Below are 18,456 nucleotides of genomic sequence, written 5' to 3' on the forward strand. Positions count from 1 at the left end.
AATCACTTCTTTTAATGAAAATGTTTTAGATCGAATTAATGCTAGATGGTTTGGTAGAAATTACAGACATGGCATCTGAGGACTATTTCTCATTTTTCTCAGTTATTTCGCGATTCAGTCATAGGTTCGTTCTTATAGTTCGTTCACACATGCACAGTCTTCAAAAATATCTTAAATATCTTATTAAAAACTTATTTAATCATTAAATTAAACTAAATAATTATTATTAAAATTATATCCATATAAAAATGGAAAAATGTAAAAAATTTTATATGGATATTATATTTTTATATAAAATTATATCCATATAATTTTAAAGGGGTCATGAACTGGCTTTTTAATTGTTTTTATATTGTTGTCTGAGGTCAACTTATGACATAAGCTTGGTTTTTACATAAAAAAAAAAAACACAAACTAATAGGCTACTTTCTACCAGAGTTTTGAGCCTGGCTGAAAAACACTTGGTTTTTATGGGCGTCTCGCACTGAAGACTTGGAAGTAAACGCCCACTGCTGTGAGTGGATAACAGTTTTGCATATTATAATGAGTTTCAACTCACTCGCTTATGCAGACTGTCTTGTTCCACAAGCAGGCACTGCACAATATTTTGTAAACGGCATGTTTATTGATCGGCAGCTCGATCCAGTATGTCATCACAAGGTATTTTGCTATGCGTATAATGCGCGAATCGGTGGGCAGGGCTAAACTGACCATGTTGAATTAGGTGTTGATCTTCATCTACTTGTAGAAGAAGGAGAAGCTAAAATAAAACGGACGCTTTTTTTTTTAAGCTTTTTAGCTTCATAATTCATTTTATTATGAAGCTAAAATAAAACCAAATATCAATATTGGATGAAAACAAACTTGCTGCCATCCATGACAACTGACGGAAATAAGTTTAAGTTGAAGAACTAAAATTATTAACTGGAAGTGAATAAAGCCTAAAACTAAACCTGAAAAAACATGTAAATTAAACTTAAATATTATTATTAAAAATAATAATAATAAAAAAGTCAAGAGCACATTTGCTGAAAATTAAAACAAATGAAACTGAACATTTTTAAATATAAGTTAATTCTTAAAATATTAATACAAACTAAAGAAATAATACTAAAGTAACAATGCGTCATTGTATATAGAATATTTTGTCAGCTGTTGTGATAATATTCTACTGTATAATCTTACAGTATTGAAAACAGCATGGTAATACCCAATACATTATTGCAAAGTAAACACATAGCCCAAATCTGTGCCAACAACTAACCCATAATGCCTGTCTTCCTGTGTTTCCTTTAATAAACATTTATCACTGGGTGGTGGTTTCTCTTTTGAAACAGCTGTGGCTGTGATGTGAATAGAGGAAGTTGATCCTAATCCAGTTTAAAAGTCACTAAGAGAAATACACAATCAGGCAGGCGGCACACATCCTTTTTCTTTTTTTTTTTACTCAAACAACTTTCTATCAAAGGGCATGAGATGCCATCTAGAGAATTGAAATACCCTCCCATCATATGATAAGTAATGAAAACATTTCAAAGCACAATCCTCCTCCAAAAGCTCTATGTTCATTAAGAGTTTAGTTGCACCCTGAACACTGCAAATCAGGATCTTCAGCTTCACTTGAAAATTACAAGCAGGAATGTAAGAACAGGGTTTCGAATCGGTGATAAAAATGAATGTAAAAACTCTCACTCATTTATGATTAAAATAAATGCAACAAGCAAAGAAACAGGAAGTCAACTTTGACAACAGGAAGTTGCTGATTAAGATCAAAGTTTTATCAAGCAGGGTAAAACACTGCTGAGCTTTTTAAAACTGGCACATGCTCACCAACAATGTCAAAGGAAGTACAGTCAGTAACACATCAACAGTTAGCATTAACACTTTTATACAGTTCAGCTTTTGAGTAACTTTACTTTGTGTAACTCTTGTTCCTTGTTTGAATTATAGTAAGGAATTTACAACAGAAGCTTAAAGACTTAGTTCACCCAAAAATGTAAATTCTGTCAGACTTTCGTTCATCTTCGGAACACAAATTAAGATACTTTTTATTAAATCTGAGAGCCGCATCACATACATGACCAGCGCCGGCCAACAGTGAGCCTATACTTGTGACGTACAACACAGAAGCACTGCGCAGTTTCACTATGTGATCTCACTAGAGGCCCAGAGAGAAGGAAATGAATAGTTGAATAAAGTTGTTATTTTTGTGTTTTTTTTTGCGCACAAAAAGTATTCTCGTCGCTTGATAAACTTACGGTTGAGCCACTGTAGTCACTTTCGACTATTTTAACGATGTCTTTAATAACTTTTCTGTTACAGCTACTGTTTGTATGTGTTGTGTGTGTGTTAAAAATACTACCTATTCCGATCAATTCTGAGCATTCAGATGGTATAATCATTCATTCATCATTTATGTATTTATTTGTCATTTTAACTGTTTGGAAACGGAGTGTAAAAGTGACCAGCGACTAGTTGACATCAAGCTTAAAGCGTCATGACAGAGCATTAAAGTTGACTAGTCGAATAGTCAGTGCAACCCCTAGGTTGTAGTAACCTTAATTTAACCAGTTAAAAACTCACTCACCACTCAAGGACCTAAAATGGCATTAAATCTATACATTGCCAAAACACCCATTTGTGTGCTATTGATTCAGAGTGGCATTAAAGAGAAACCAATCAATCAACTAATCAATAGATCCATCAACGTGTATCTTACATCATCAGACAATGTTCTGCATTTCAGCCCAAGTGTCATTATATTTAGTTTGGCTTTGTTTGCACAAATTGCAGCAGCTCAAACTCAACCAAGATAAGAATTTCTTTCTTCATGTTATTTAATTTAATTTAATTTAATTTAATTTAATTTAATGGGTACCCCCATTTTCCTACAGCAAACATGTCAAAATTCAAGCATTTTTTTTAATACAAAAAATATTCAAACATCATTAAAATATAGACATGCATTCATCCATCGAGAAAAAGAGACCCAGGGCCTGACTACAGCTCTCCTTTCTCAGCTATGACAGAATTGAGAGGTCACATATATTTGTTTGAGGGCAAATGTGACAGTATGTATGCGCCTCTGCAGCAAATTTAATTACATTTTTCCATTTAGAGGTCATGTGTGAACAACTGTTGTTGAAATGAATTTGGCTCGAGCAGTGTGTATGACTAATAGTTATATAGGTTGCTATATTGGTGCAATGTGTAAGCACCAATAGTACACAAGCAGCTTTAAAAGCTTTCCAGTGCAGTTAGGTTAAGAGACGTAGAGAACAGAACAACACAAAACCCTCAAACCCTCAGCTTTTTCACATCTGAACATACAAACAAATTAAAAGACACCGGCGATCTTCCTACTAAGGTCTGTTGGCAAACGTAACCACAGCTGTCAATCAGACAAATCAAATTATGCTGATTAATTAGCTGAATTATTTGCATGTCGATATATGCTATGAAAAACCCTGCAATAAAGACAATTCAAAGACTTTACATTTTTGTAACTGATTGAAAAAACAATACAAACAGTGGCTTTAGAAGTAAATATTGTGTTTTATATTCATATAATTGAACATTAATTGAATTATTGGCCTTTTATTTTGAAATGGTCAGAACATCGAGAGAGAGGAAGACCCCCGTAGCAGATCTAGACAGGTGGTGCTGGGGAGGTGGAGGACAAAAATAGGAATTCGATCTGCTGCTCAAAAAACGTTTCTTATATCATTAAAAAATAAATAAATAGAGCAGTAGTGTCTCTAATATATAATTATATACTGTATATAAATCTGTGTAAACATGAAACAGTCAAATGTTTTTGTAGTGTAGCCTACATGTTGCACTTCTCTAATCTCACAAGACACACAGCTAATCCTTAAGAATCAACCTGTTGGTTTAATCCCACCAAAGGCTGTGAGTCCTGAGGACATTTGACCTCTTCTTTACCGTTTGCTTTCAGTCTGTGACTTAAGGCATTATGGGCGATTTGACATGGATGAAGAGCTAAAAACATGTTCTTTGGACTAAAATGTTTACATGACATCTCAAAAAGATAAACTAATGCTTTAGTTTGATTTAAAAGTTTTTTTTAATTATTATTTAAATAGAAAATAAAATCTGAAAATGACAATTCAGTACTGATTTACACACCCTGAAGTCATTTCAAATGTGTATGACATTCTTTCTTCTGTGGAATACACAAGATATTTTGAAGAGCAGCATTGGACCCAATTGACTCATTGTATGGACAAAAACACAGGTTTAGAAGATGATGAGAGTGATTAAATCATGACAGATGGTGTGTCCGAAATCACGTAGGTACTAGGCTTACATCTGAATTTGTACTTTGCGACCATTAGAAAAGTATGTTCTATATAGACTGAATGTGGTTAGAAGGTCTGGGATGGAACACCTTTCTCCCGATTTGGTCACGATACTTGGGTACCGATACGATATAAGAATTGTGATTCTACAAGCTTTACGATTCGATAACTATTGCAAATTTTGTTTGCTTTTTCAACTCAATACATTTATACACGATGGTGCAGGTTGTATATCAGTAGATACTCTCCTACTGCCATTTTTCATTTCACATGTCCTCTAGTATGAGATAAGACGTCATGTCAGTCAAGTCAAGTCACCTTTATTTATATAGCGCTTTTTACAATACAGATTGTATCAAAGCAGCTTCACAGTAATAACATGAAAATAATACAACACAGATCAATAATATTGTTGAATATTAAATGTCCCCATGCAACAGTGGCAAGGAACCAAAACTCCATCTAATACGTCATGCAATACTCATCGATACAACACATATCGCCCTCCTTTGATTAAATGAAGAGGTAACTTTCATCCACCTTGTCACTTAGCAAGGAGGTGAATGGATTCATAAATCCTTTCCCTGGCCTCATGGAATAGTATTTTCCAAATCTATTTAGTCTATCCGAATCTACTCTACTATCTAAGTAGGTAATAAGGGGACTTTTCGCCTACTGTTTTTCGAATACAATGCATTCGGACATACTAATCTGTTGCCATACTGTTTTTCGCATACTATACTTGATTTCAGATGCCAGTGAGAATTTCCATTTTTAGGTGAACCATCCCTTTAAGAGAAGGGTTTTTTGATGGGCACTAACCCAACACCAAACATTCTGAGATACATGTATGTTTTTTGATTCGATTAAAAAGTCAGCACTGTACTTGTTATGAGTCTGTAAAATGGGACAGTGGGTGTTTCAAGTGTCTTTGAAGTGTGAAATGAATAGGCTCACCAGATGAAGGAAAAACAATCATTCTCTCTCTCTCACACACACACTCAGGGCTTCCTGTCCAAGCCACAATGGCTATTATACCTTATATACCTTAATATTGATCTAGGGACTGACCAGCTGTTATTTTCTAGCACAAACACACAAACTTAACTAATTGTATTACAGTCTCTCGACATCAGGACTTGCTATTCAGAGCGTTGGAATGCAGTCTCTCGGGACTGAACGACTAAAGCCTTTGTGATTAACTCCACGACACGTTTTAATGGCTTGTGTCAGTAGCCAATCTGTTTCGGGAACATCATATCACAGGACATCCAGACAACATTTAAAGGGATAGCTCATCCTAAAATCTGTCATCATTTACTCTCTCAAATGTTGTTCTGAAACCTAATTGTAATACCATTCAAAAGTTTGGGGTTGGTAAGATTTTTAAATGTATTTGAAAGAAATTCCTAATTCTCATCAAGGGAACATTTTCTAGATCAAAAATACAGTAAATCCTTAAATGTTGTGAAATACTGTTTGCTATTTGAATTTATTTTAAAAGGTCATTTATTCCTCTGATGGCAAAGCTGAATTTTCAGCACCATTACTCTAGTTTTCAGTGTCACATGATCCCTCAGAAATCATTCATTATTGGTTTTGAACACCACAAGGATGAATAAATGATCGAGTATGTTTATTTGGTGAACTGTCCCTTTAAGTATTGACAGCAGCCAACGCTGCAGACCGAATCTGCAGTGGTGCTGTCAAGATGTGTGCACAACAAATGGGTTTAATATGAAAACGGAGATGAAAAAGCAACTCTGGCTCCGTGACTACCACCACCTCAGGTCCCTTCGCTGCAGCGTTCGGGAATACCCATTTGCGGATCCGTTATCAGAGCAAAAAGAAGTGGCAGAAAGGGAGGACCACAGAGTACGATCCGTATTGCTGAAACATTTAGAGAAACATGATCTGAAGATTCAAGATCATGCATGAATAATGTGGAAAGCAAGCCCAGCCCTGCAACCACCAATTAAAGATAGAAAAACAGTATACAAGATTATGAAGTCAACGGGTGAGATATAGTGTTTCTAAAAAGGGTCGTATCACATTTTTAAATATTTTTTTCTCCCCTGAGGTCCACGTATAATATTAATAAAAAAGTGTGTGTGCTAAAAACAGTAGTATTGTAGTTTTCATTGACCTTTATACACGGTAAAAAAATATCTTCTAAATTACATTAAAAAACAGCAGCTGTGAGAGCCAGAAACTCGCTGTAAAAAATTCAGTGGCAATGTTTTCTGGCATATTGGTGACTGTATATTTTATAACTTATAAACATCTGCCAGGTACCTGATGTACTGATAACTACCATAATAATACAGGTGGTTCCATATGATGAATCTACTGTACTGGGAATATACTGGTTTTCAATTCATAGTTTGGACATATTACATATGGTGAGGAATTACAATATGATGTTAAATTATTTACACCGGTAAGGTGTATTACAGTTCACAAAGATTTGTATCGCAGCATTTTTACAGTATTTTCTCTGTAAAAACTACAAATATTTTTTACAGTGTAGATGCTATACAGCACCTTTAAGTGCCCAAATCACACAAAATCCCCAATAACATTGTCTGTACTCCAGCTCCAGTGCTTTCATGTCTAATAATTTAACCCCCTTATCCTCTGCAAAATTGCACATTACAATGTGATGAATTCACAAAACAATCTGCACTTAACGGTTTTATGCATTGGACTGAAATGCCCAGGGATCTTATTTAAAATGTAAAATAAGGCGTTTCTCGTCAGCCAGTTGCTGTGGTTGCTAACTTCAGAGCGAGTTGTTGTTTCATTAAATGATCTTGTTGGACTGGGGATGATGTTTTGAGATCCAGTGTGTTTTTCTAGCACGTTGAGCTCTTTTATGACCCCTATAAAAAAGGAGGAGGGCAAAGTTTGGCTGATCAACATGGTCCTGCTAGGCCCTGCAGCTTGTTACAGCTGAACGGATTCTGTGAGCAAAAGCTGAAGTTTTCAAATTGAATGCTTGAACCAAACAATTGACATTGATACGATTAGGAATGCAGACAGCTTTCTTCAGATATTACAAACTTCTTTGGAAGGCAGATGTGTGTGAGAGCTCAATAGAGAGAGTATTAACGGAAAAGGGCTCTGTGATATAATGTGAGAGCGATGGAGAAGTGGAGAACAGAGGCTTCAGTGTAGCCCGTTTCTCTCTCTCCAGACAGCAAGCGCTCCAAAAAGAAGATTGCTAAAGAGTAACGGCAGCAACAAGAAAGAATGAAAGAAGTAAATGAGTGCGTTGGGCATTCCAGCGTGACCCTGGCAACCTTTCTACAACAGACTCCCTGTGAGTTGTCCAAGGGCTGACGTTCTGCTCTCCCACACAGAGGGGGGAAAAAAAGCTGCTTGCTGCCTCGGCTGGCATTTCTTACCCAGGATGGAACTAGAAGTGGCTAAAGGTGCATTAAACACCAAGAAAGTCAAAGACTTTGACTCTCAAACAACACAAAATAACTCCGTCCCACTCAACTCAGTCAAAACACCACCAAAAGAATGCTGCTTCTATCTAGTTAATGTCCTAAACGAATAAAAAAAGACACTGGCCAGTGCTTCATCCATTTGTTTTGCTGCTCTGTAACAAAGAGAGCTCAGATTCAGAGCGGGACACATTCCATACCGAAAACATCTGAGATAATTATGATGAAATTACAGCTGAAATAGTGTCAAACCACATAGTTTTATTTCAGAGCTTAGGTTGACTCAAGCAAGCAACAACGAACGCAATTGCCTTTAAGGACTACTAAGCGTTTATGTTACATTGTTGTATTAAGCTTGCTTACGCAAATAATTTTTACACTGAAAGACTTAAGGTCTGACCTAATGGTTAAAGTTTTGAGCTGGAAACTGAAAGATTTAACATCAGCAATGTGAGGTTTACCAAAATCTTGTCATTATAAGTGTACTAACAAGTCACTTTGGATACAGATATTTGTGCTTTCACATTGTGCATTGTTTGTGTTTTTATGTGACATTACTGTATACAAATATAATGGCATCCTATCATTAGCCAGTATTATAAATATTTACATTGCATAATATTATGTATGTATTTTTACAGCCTAATTATTATTAATTTATCTCAGCTTATAAAGCAAAAAAGTCATTTAAAATGGTTTCTGCATTACTTTTGCTTTAGATCGTGTGCTATCTTTATAATAAAAACTTGGCATTGTGTACTGCAAATATTGCTCTTATGATAAATTACTTGTGTAATGTGCGTAAGTGGCTTTGGATAAATGCTATTAGCTTATTATTTAAATAAAATAAAGGTACATTTTAAAATGTCAGTAAAGTATTGGTTATAAAAACCAATAATGCTTTATATCAGTACCAGTTTAAAGGCATAAGGCATATACAGTAATTTGTCATCATTTTTGTCATCATAGCAAACAGAGCTACAGAGAGACCTTTTGCACAGTCCATTATTATAACTATTATGCAATCTGATACCTCTAGTCATCCAATAAAGCTATTATTCCAGATGTAATGTACGTCTCATTAAAGACAATCTAAATGAAAGAGGTTTTTAAGATGTAAAGCTGATGGAGCTCTATCATAAAAAGATAAACATCACTTAATGGCTCATAGCATGTGAGGCCAGCTAAATATTGTCTTAGAGCAAGAGGACATTTTAAAAGACAGACAAAAAATCTGACAAGACAGAAGCACCTCTGACCTCCTTTTGGAACCTGTCCATCTCTCCCCAGGAGCAAAAATAACTGACGACAGGCCATTCAGAAACACCACAAAGAATCAATCAGACTAGAGAGAGAAAATCAATGGAGGAAACAACAGATTTTCCCCTGATTTGACGCCAATGCTTTTAGATCTGTTACCAAAGCTTTGAGGTTAAGTGCTGATCTTTTAATGTGTCATGCACATGTATGCATTAAATAACTGCAGCCAATGCTGATAGATTACTTGCCAATTTTAGCCTTTTGCTGATTCCAAACTACATGATAAAATAAAAAAATTAGAACCACACATTTGAGGTGATATAATCGGATTACTTTTAAATGACTCGTTTTTCACACTGAATTGAATAGGATAATGGGGCTTGTGAAAGAATGTGAATAATAATATGTAATCAATGAAGTAACCTAATTACAAGTACTTCATTATTTCCAATTACTTCATTATCCAGATTACATGTAATCTGTTACCTCAGCACAAGACGGTGCAATGCAAATGATAATAAAACCCTGATATGTCGTCTTAACTCCATCACAAAAAGACTAGATGTTGGCTTGAATCTACCAACATGCTGAAAATATAAAACATCAATGACAAAGTTGTCTGTGTCACATCCAATTAAGTGCATTTCTTGATATTGGCTAACCTTTCATTCTTTAATTAAAGTCAGATTTGAATATTGGCCATCAATTCATATTTGTCTGACTGCAGTTCAACATATGATGCAGCAGTCTAACCTCATTTTACACCGCTTGGGATTGGCCTGGAGGCGTTAATACAATCAATACATCAATACAATCATTCACAATCTGAAATCCAAAAGGATTCCTTTTCCTATAATGAGCTTTAGTAAAAATGCTTTAAAACAGTGATCCATATCACATATTTTCTTACATTCTTCTCCCCTTTTGATCCCATCTTCAGCTAAAAATGTTGAATAATCATGTCACATCATTCTCACAATAGCTGACCAAATCTGCATGGTCCATTGGTCCAAAATGTTGCAGTGGAAGCTGTTTTCTTTAATGTTTTTTCCACTGCAAAAGCTTTTGTTAATACTCTTGCTTCCTAACTAAGAAAAACAACCAGAAAATGGCAGGAACATGAAGAGGTCCTTAATCACCATAGCAATTAACTTATTTCATAGGGTCTTTATATCCTTTTGCCCACAGATCGTATGTCCACGATCTGACTGTGTGCAGTACTAGCCAGCCACTGACTGAGGGGATGGGCAGCAAGAACTGTTTAACAAAATGAGGCCATACATCAATCAATAACCTCACCTAAAAGCTAGCCAAAGGCCCTCAATAGGATTTAAACAGTCCACCCCGCTTTTCAGTATATCATTCAGCTTGCCTAACAATGTCTCTGTCTGTCTTTCTCAATGTACTCGACACGAGTGGATCGCAATATATCAGCGTTCTAATGGGAAGGTTGGAGGTTATTTATGGCAAACTGCCTGTCCTGTTTGGTAACCTCAAAGGCTAAAACAGACAAATGACATATAAACAACTCATGCATATGACATTTAACTGAAAACATGCTGGATGTTTCTAAAATGCCAATGTATCGTGCATATAGACAGGGCTGGCTAAGCGATACTGTAGCTAAACAAGAAAATTCTATATTTTTCAGCCTTTTGATTATATTCAGTCTTTATGTATTTGTACTGAAAACAGTGTTATTATTGTTAACAAAAACTATTAAAAGCATTTTGTTAATTGAAATAAAATGAAACATAAACTACTAATTACTAATTGTGAATATATAAGGCAGGGGCTATTTGCTTGTAAAATGTGAGTAAAAAAAACAAATGATATTGAAAATGACAAAGCAATGGCAATAAATAAAAATAAAACAAAATCCTATATCTTTATAAAATCAATAAAAGTAAATCAATAAAACTGAAATTCTTTAAAGGGATTCAATATCTTTTAATGAAAAAAGTATAAAAAAAGTTTTCAAAATGTTCAAAAATCAAAAATTCTAAATTTAATCAAAATTCAGCATTGTTATTCACTAAATTTATCATTTTTATTCAAATGCACCAAAACAGCATAATTTTCACCAAAACATTACTATTGAATACTTTTAAAGCATTTAAGTTATGATTCAAATAATCACTGATGATGATTAAAAAGATAAAACAATAAATATATTGTAAATATGTGACGTATACTGCAGCTCAACCCTATTGATTACCCAGCAGCTTTTGACATCATTCTTCAGATACCGTGGAATGATGCATCAGTTCTGCCACAAGAACAAAAAAGCTATGATGCCATGCTAGATTCATTTAGGCATAGTTTGGCACTAACAAAAGCAACTCAACATCCCTCACGGATGGCAACCGATCTGATGCGTCAATGGGTTTCAGTCTCTCATTTAAAAAACCTGCACTGCCCCTTTAAGGGAGCATTTCCTTTTTTTGTCAGTTTCCTGCTGCAGCCTGATAATAACGGCCTCATTCAGCAACGACAACACACAGCTCTATTATCCCCTATGTTATTGCCTGGAATCAGTGCTACCTTCAGCTCTATCACCACCTGTAGTGCAAGGCCAAGGGTGTAAGACTTTCAGGATTATGTGAAAGTGAAGAGAACGCAACTATTTTTAGCAGCAGGAATGGACACAATGTGTTGAGGTTGTGAGCTGCTAAAGCAAACATATGCCAGCTGAGACAGAGTCCAAATACAAGTGTATTCCTGCTGTTAAACGGCAACACATAAGTGCAAAGTTACTCTGTGGTGGATTACTCTTCTGGCATTTCTTCTTCCTGACCTGAAAAACTGACCTGTACACTTTGATGTAGGGTATTTGCAAACTGTAGTAAAATGAAACGTGTAGGATTTACTTGAAAAAAAAATATATATATATATATAAAAAACTTGCAAACTTGAATATCCATTCCATTGTACTGATTTTATTCCCACCTAAAGTTATGCATAAATTAAACCTTTCACTTTCTACACTGTTTTAGGGTTTGATTGCATCTAAACCCAGAGCTTCCCACTCCTGAAATGAACTGGTACCAGTCTTAGATCACCTCCAAAAGTGAGGTCAACTTCTACCAACAACTCCCTGCCCTAAAATTGCAGTTGCTCTTCCTGTCTTTGAGAGGATAAGAGAGTTTGTCCACGACTCTGGACTCACAAAACACTTAATAATAAGGCCAATCTATGAACTAGATGTGAACACTAACTAACAACGAGATTACAGATGGTACAATGAACAATGACAAGGCCTATTCATGCAAGCAAACATTCAACAACATGTAACATGTTAACATGTAAGCCACAGCAGACAGACACAGATGGTTTCCGAAAGATATTTCATTCCTTTCCCTCACAGACAGAGTGAGATACAGTGGTCCCAAATTTGGACACTTGCACTCGATACATGTGTATGAATGCCTGTGCATTAGCTAAGGTTTCATACAGAACATTTCACAAATGTAAAAATATTACACAACTGATAAGCTTAAAAGTGATGACTAATAATAACTGTGAAATGTAAAGTTTAGTATTGCAATATCTAGCACTGTATGCTTGATTTTATATTATCTAGATATAATCTATTGCAGGTATTGCAAAAAAATATTACATAAAAGTACCCTCTGATCTCTGATCCTCTTTAGGTTAATATATCAATAATGATCAGAGCAGAAAACTAATGAGGCTGTGATCAACAGATACAAGAGCTTTTAGTCTAACTGAGAGGAAAAAGAGGAAGATGGTGAAAAAAGGGAAAATGTTTAAGACTTGACAAGCAAACAGGCTTTAGAGAGCTGGTGTTTACAGGTGTTCCAACATGATTTTTATTGAATATCTGCAATGAAAAGGTCAAAATGCAGTCAAATGAGGTTAAAAAAAGCAAGCATTTCAGCTGCTACTATACTTATCGTGGTTCTGCTGTAAAGTATGTTATTCCTACACTAGGAACAAAAAAAGGGGCCGTGACAGCCACAGTTTTGCAACACAAGCCAAACCCCCTGGTATAAAATCCCCTTGACGTCAGTGAGATTACACACAGTATTCACTTTAGATTTAGCATCCCTTCGGTATGCTTTCACTAGGAGCTGGCCATTCCCATACTGTGAATCTAGCACCTGAAGAGCAAAGTACCTGACCGTTCTGGTAGCGGTTGCATGTCTTGAAGCGCAAAACACAACTTATCCCTTTGTTGAGCTCATGAACAGTTTGAAGGGATGACGCTCTGATAGTGTTGGTCATCATGTGAATGTCCCATTGTCTCAAGAATACAAATTCAGATGTAAAAGTCACCAAAACAGGGGACCACAACCATGTGACTCTTGCTAAAAACATTGTGCAGCACCTGACTAACCATGCAGTCTGAAAACAGCCAGCGAGAGAGAGAGAGAGCTCTTAAACCAGCAGAAGTGGGCCGTCAGCAAGGCTAGTGGCATGCGTATGCTATATCACAGTGCTGACGGTGCCCGGAGGTGACTCTGCAAGCCAAGCAGTCCTCCCTTCATTGAGAATCTGTTTCTGAACATTTAAGGAGACAAAGGCTACTATTTGTGCGTCACACCAATAACAAACACTTTTAGGCGTAATTCCCCAAAGAAATGCAATCTTCAAAGACTAGCTTGAAATGTTCTACTCCTGCAGCCATCCAAACCCTGCCAATCCACATTATTCATTAAAAATGGTGGCCACAAGCTATCATAATTTACCCCAGAAAGCCTAAAATTGAAACCGTGCCCACAGCTTTTAAGGTGCATTCAATTTATTAAACAACGCGTCCTTGCTTTCACACATTTTAGGCACTTACCTTGATGGGGCTTGTACTGAAACAAATCTTCCTGCTGGGGGGTGGTTCATCTTCTACAGGCAACCCAGGGATTTCTGAAGAGCTGGATTCAGGTTCATAAGCTTCATCTTCCTCAGCCTCCTCATCTTCATCCAGCTGACTTCCACCAGAGTCCTCTCCGATCCCGCTGTATGCGCTGATGTCCACTAGATCTGCTTCTGAGATATCCTCTCTGTGGGATTCCTCCTCAGCACAGACCTGTCCAATTTCCTCTCTTTGTTCTGAGGGCTCATGGCTTTTGGTGGCCTCCCCGTTTTCCAGAGAGGCGTGGACATCCGCCTGTACCAGTCTGCTCCCTGCATCCGGTGCTGGTATGGAATCATTGCTTGATGCTTTCTGGATCTCCTCTGACCTGGACGTATCGAAAACTGTGCCAGCACTGTCAGAAGCCACGTCCTTGGATGGTTTGCTATTGGGTCCACCAGGTTGGATGCTTGTTCTACTCTTCGGACTCCCAGGTGCAGCTTCTTGGTCTATGCGCTGAGCTCCCTCCTCTTGATTTTCTGTTGGAGAGAAGGCTCGTGGCTTTCTGGTGGTGGTGGTGACTTTGGAGTTGATTTCTTCCACCTTGGCCGGGGTAGAAGGCAGCGGGGAGGTTGAGGATGGTCGGTGAAGGTTGTTGCGCTGGTCTACTCTTTCAAATACTGCGCTCAGCTGGCTGACCGTAGGGGACACTGCATCTGCGGGACAGTCGCCTGCATCCAGCCTGTCCAATGACTCAGTGCTGCCATTGAAGCGAACCACCACGTCCAGACGACTGTCTTGGAACCCTGACGCCCGCTCTTTCTTTAACAGGATTCGATTAGTCGCCGCCTGCTTCTCCTGCATGTGACGTTGTTCAAATATCTTCCGTGTCTCCTGCAGCTTGGAGATGCCTGTGGTTGATCCACGGGATCCGCTACCATCAGTCTTTCCATCGAAGCGGCTAACCCGCTCTGACACGGTCCCGCCGAGTTTGAGCAGTGCACTGTGATCCACATTCTCATTTAGACTGCTTGCTCTGGGAAGGGATAGTCGGATCGACTGGTCTGGGGCTTTGGCCTTCGACGGATCCTCTTCATCCCCGGGAGAACCCATCTGCATAAACATGTTCTTGATGCGATGCACATTGGAGCCGTACCTGCGGCCCCGGCCCTGTGGTCGAGGTTTCCCATCCTCCCCGTTAGCAGCACTGGAATCTTTTACCGGCTTGAGAGATTGAATTCCAGCCTCATAGGCATTCCTGTGCGGCGATGCACTTCTTGCTACAAGGGTGGTGCTAGTATTGCCGCTGGCTGCAGATGGGGGTTCAGTCTTCATCATGGTTAATCAAACAGCAGTAAAGACAAGTAGAAACAGCATAGCCTTCTGCTTCTCCTCCTTATTGAATGAATAAGTAGAGGCAACGATCAGGATCAGTCCATCATCAGCCAAAAAATAGAAGAAAGTAGAAAGTATGAATAAGACAAAGATAAATGACATATTTTATCAGAATATAAATCTATAAAGGGTGGCCCTTTAAACACCAAATCCACACTTATAAATGTGTGAACTTCATTGTATTATTAGATTAAAAATTATGGGATGAATGAATTAGGCTAAATCGCTTTATAAGTCATTTGTACGTTTTTTTTTTCTCATGTAGCCTAAGTGGATTTGGATTAAAACAAAATGAAATGTAAAATATTAAATGTGACATCTGCAGACAAATTATGCTAGGCCTGTTCTCAGAACTCAAGTTTAAACATAAAGTAAATAGATGAAGGAGACCTGGTTTTCTTATTTGCATCTAATGCAATGGCATTCATTTATTTAAAGTGTATTTTAAATGCCAACATATGTTTTACAACTCAGTGGGGCCACAAATACCATAAACAGTAGATGCTCACTGCAAACACCTACATGTTTAGTACCATAATGTGTTTTTTTTAGTATTCATTGACAGCTCTCCCATGGCCACACAGATGCCTCAGGGTCATACAGCCAGAAAAGACACATTCTCAAGACACCTCTTACTTTTAAATTACACTAAAACGGGAGTAAATGAATATAGAAGACTAATTTTAATTTAGAACAAAACAAGTAAATAAATAAATAAACGCTCAATACAAATTTGAACAATATCAAACGCTGTAAAGGAAACGGGTACGCACTGATGCGAAACACTTCCGTACTCTAATTTCTTTGAGAAGTACTTTCAAGTTTAGCCCACATCTCACATAGCAATGCTTTCATTGTTTCCATAAATATAAACTATTCATTTAGGCAGACAACAGTATTTAAAAAGACTGGCAGCTGTGCTTTAGAACATGGTTCTAAGTTCTAGATATGGCCTAAGATTGTGATTAGATGACAGATCATCTTAAACCAGCAACAAACGACCTCAACGTGTTTTTTATAGAAAAAAAAAATCATCTTAAACAAGAAAATTACCAACTAGAAGCCAGCTACCATGTTACAAAACGCAGCTCCAACAGGGTTGGATCTCTGTAGATGTCAAATTGATCTTTCTGTCAGATAAAGGAAGTCAGATCATGAACGAAACCGTAAACAGAGGCACAAGAACATGAGACCATTTCAAGTCATTTGATATATATTTAACGGTGCACAAATCCTTGGGAAATACCATGCATACTGGCATGGACAGGCAGGCTTTGTTGTGATCCCATGCTGCTGCTGATGCCAGTAGATTACTTATCTTGGCAGCATGAAACAACCAGCCTTCGGGCGCCGAAACATCAGCTGTCGTTTTAATTTCGCTTAGATCGGGAGGTTCCTAGTGTGCAAGACCAACCAAATCGCTGATTAATATGGTAAACTATAAAATATGTTCTGCGCCGCTGATTGTGTTGAAGGAGTGTCAAGATTGAGGTTGCAGCCTGTCAAAACATCACATTAGGACCCTGCGGAGCGGGCCGCTCTCTCTCTCTCTGCAATGATGTCTCGACTTCCTGCATCCTCTACCGTCCAAATAACGGTTCTACCGTTAGAATCAAATAAAACGAGGAAAAGCGCAACATACAACGTGCCGCGCTCTTCTCAAAAAACCGAACGTACCTTGTTTCTCGTGTTCATCGAAGACTCTGTCCTTTAATCAACGCAAAGTCCATTGGTTCGCAAATCCATTGTGTCCACAAGCCGTTTTCGCCCTCTTGATTTCCCCCCACGAGCGTGTGACGCGCATGCCCCCTCCTCTCTCTCTTGCTCTCTTGCTCTCTCTCTCTCTCTTTCTCTCTCTCTCTCCGCTTATGCCATTCTCTCCTCTTCATAAGCATCGCAGGTTATTTGAACCTTTTAAGCATAATACAATATGATATACACCGGTAACTTGCACAACAATATTACACCGCAGCAGAATAGAAAGTAGCCTATTACAGTCAGTAGGCTACGCTAGGCAGAAGCAAATATTTTACAAATCATAGGCAAGCATGTGTAGTCCATATTAGCTACATCCCATTTTAATAAACTCCTTTCCTGTATTTCTTTTTCTTTAAATATTATGTTTAACATTAATAAATATTAATTGTAATATTACATATATGTTCTTTATTTTTCTGACTATAAATAGATGTAGGCTATACTTCTTTAAATGTGGTATATATTCCATATAAATGTGAATTCGCCCTATTTTATTTTATTTTTTCCTTGTTCCTTCCTTTATTTACTTTTCCATGTCTTAACGTTATTTCGACCTATGTTCTGTTTCATGAATATACATGCTTTCAATGTAATGAAAACTGCTGACAAACCCTGGCAATATGCTACATTCTGACGAGATAAACAGACAGACAGACAGAGATGGATGCAGATATATGTAGGCCTACTGTATCCTTTGAATCTCTAAAACTAAAACAAACCACTGCAATGCCTACTAGAAAGACACACTGACCCACTTCAGCGACATGTGGCCCTCTTTCTGATCGTGGGCAAATGCTGGTGTGTAGAGAGCGACATCGTGTGGGGAGTTTTAGACGTTCAGAATATCCCTAACCATTATCCAGACTGTATCCAGGACAGCGGTATGGAATCCCACACCCTGGGGAGTCTTTGTTACACTTCCATTCTCTGTGACTGTGGAAACCGTGTCTGTGGGCTATGAATATGGACTGAAGATGAAGTGGGACAGCCTTTTCAGCTCCATTTGCATTGAAATTTGACATGCTGCTGCAAAGAAGTTTGAATTATGGGATAAAGAAGATTTTTACTCAGCCCATGATGTTGCACACTGTATGCACAAAAGATAGACAGATCATCTGTGACAATCTTGTTTGTAGGCCAGGAATCGTGTACGGGAGCTATGAGCTGGCCAACGAACACATATTATTTGACTACAATATGACTTTTTTTTTTTAAATATTTTGGATTGGCAATGACCCACATTATCAGTTTATTTTGTAGATGACAAACTTATCTAAAAAAAAAAACAATAAAAAAAACATGATTTCTTTTTTAAGTGAAATACCATTAGAAAACCTGAATATACATACTATTTATGAAATCTGTTAATTAAAAGTTACTGTATAGAGAAATGTGACTCTCTCATTACGTTCCTGTGACAGCAGAGCAGCAGGAGGAGCAGATGATTGAGACTTCC

At 37.4% G+C, this 18,456-nt stretch overlaps 1 protein-coding gene across 1 annotated transcript in view; it reads right to left on the reverse strand.

Annotated features, from left to right (window-relative positions):
• ppp1r9ba (protein phosphatase 1, regulatory subunit 9Ba) overlaps positions 1-17,069 on the reverse strand; it is a 38,737-nt gene extending 21,668 nt beyond the window's left edge. Inside the window, exons 1-2 of the mRNA XM_039686101.2 lie at positions 16,920-17,069; positions 13,845-15,242 (exon numbers count right to left, since the gene is read on the reverse strand). Coding sequence (XP_039542035.2) covers positions 13,845-15,185 — 1,341 coding nt within the window. The 5' untranslated portion in view covers positions 15,186-15,242; positions 16,920-17,069. The remainder of the gene's footprint in view (positions 1-13,844; positions 15,243-16,919) is intronic.
• Between the last annotated feature and the right edge of the window lie 1,387 nt (positions 17,070-18,456).

The sequence above is a fragment of the Pimephales promelas genome, chromosome 3 (genome assembly GCF_988280905.1).
Source record: "Pimephales promelas chromosome 3, fPimPro1.hap1.1, whole genome shotgun sequence".
NCBI lineage: Eukaryota > Metazoa > Chordata > Actinopteri > Cypriniformes > Leuciscidae > Pimephales > Pimephales promelas.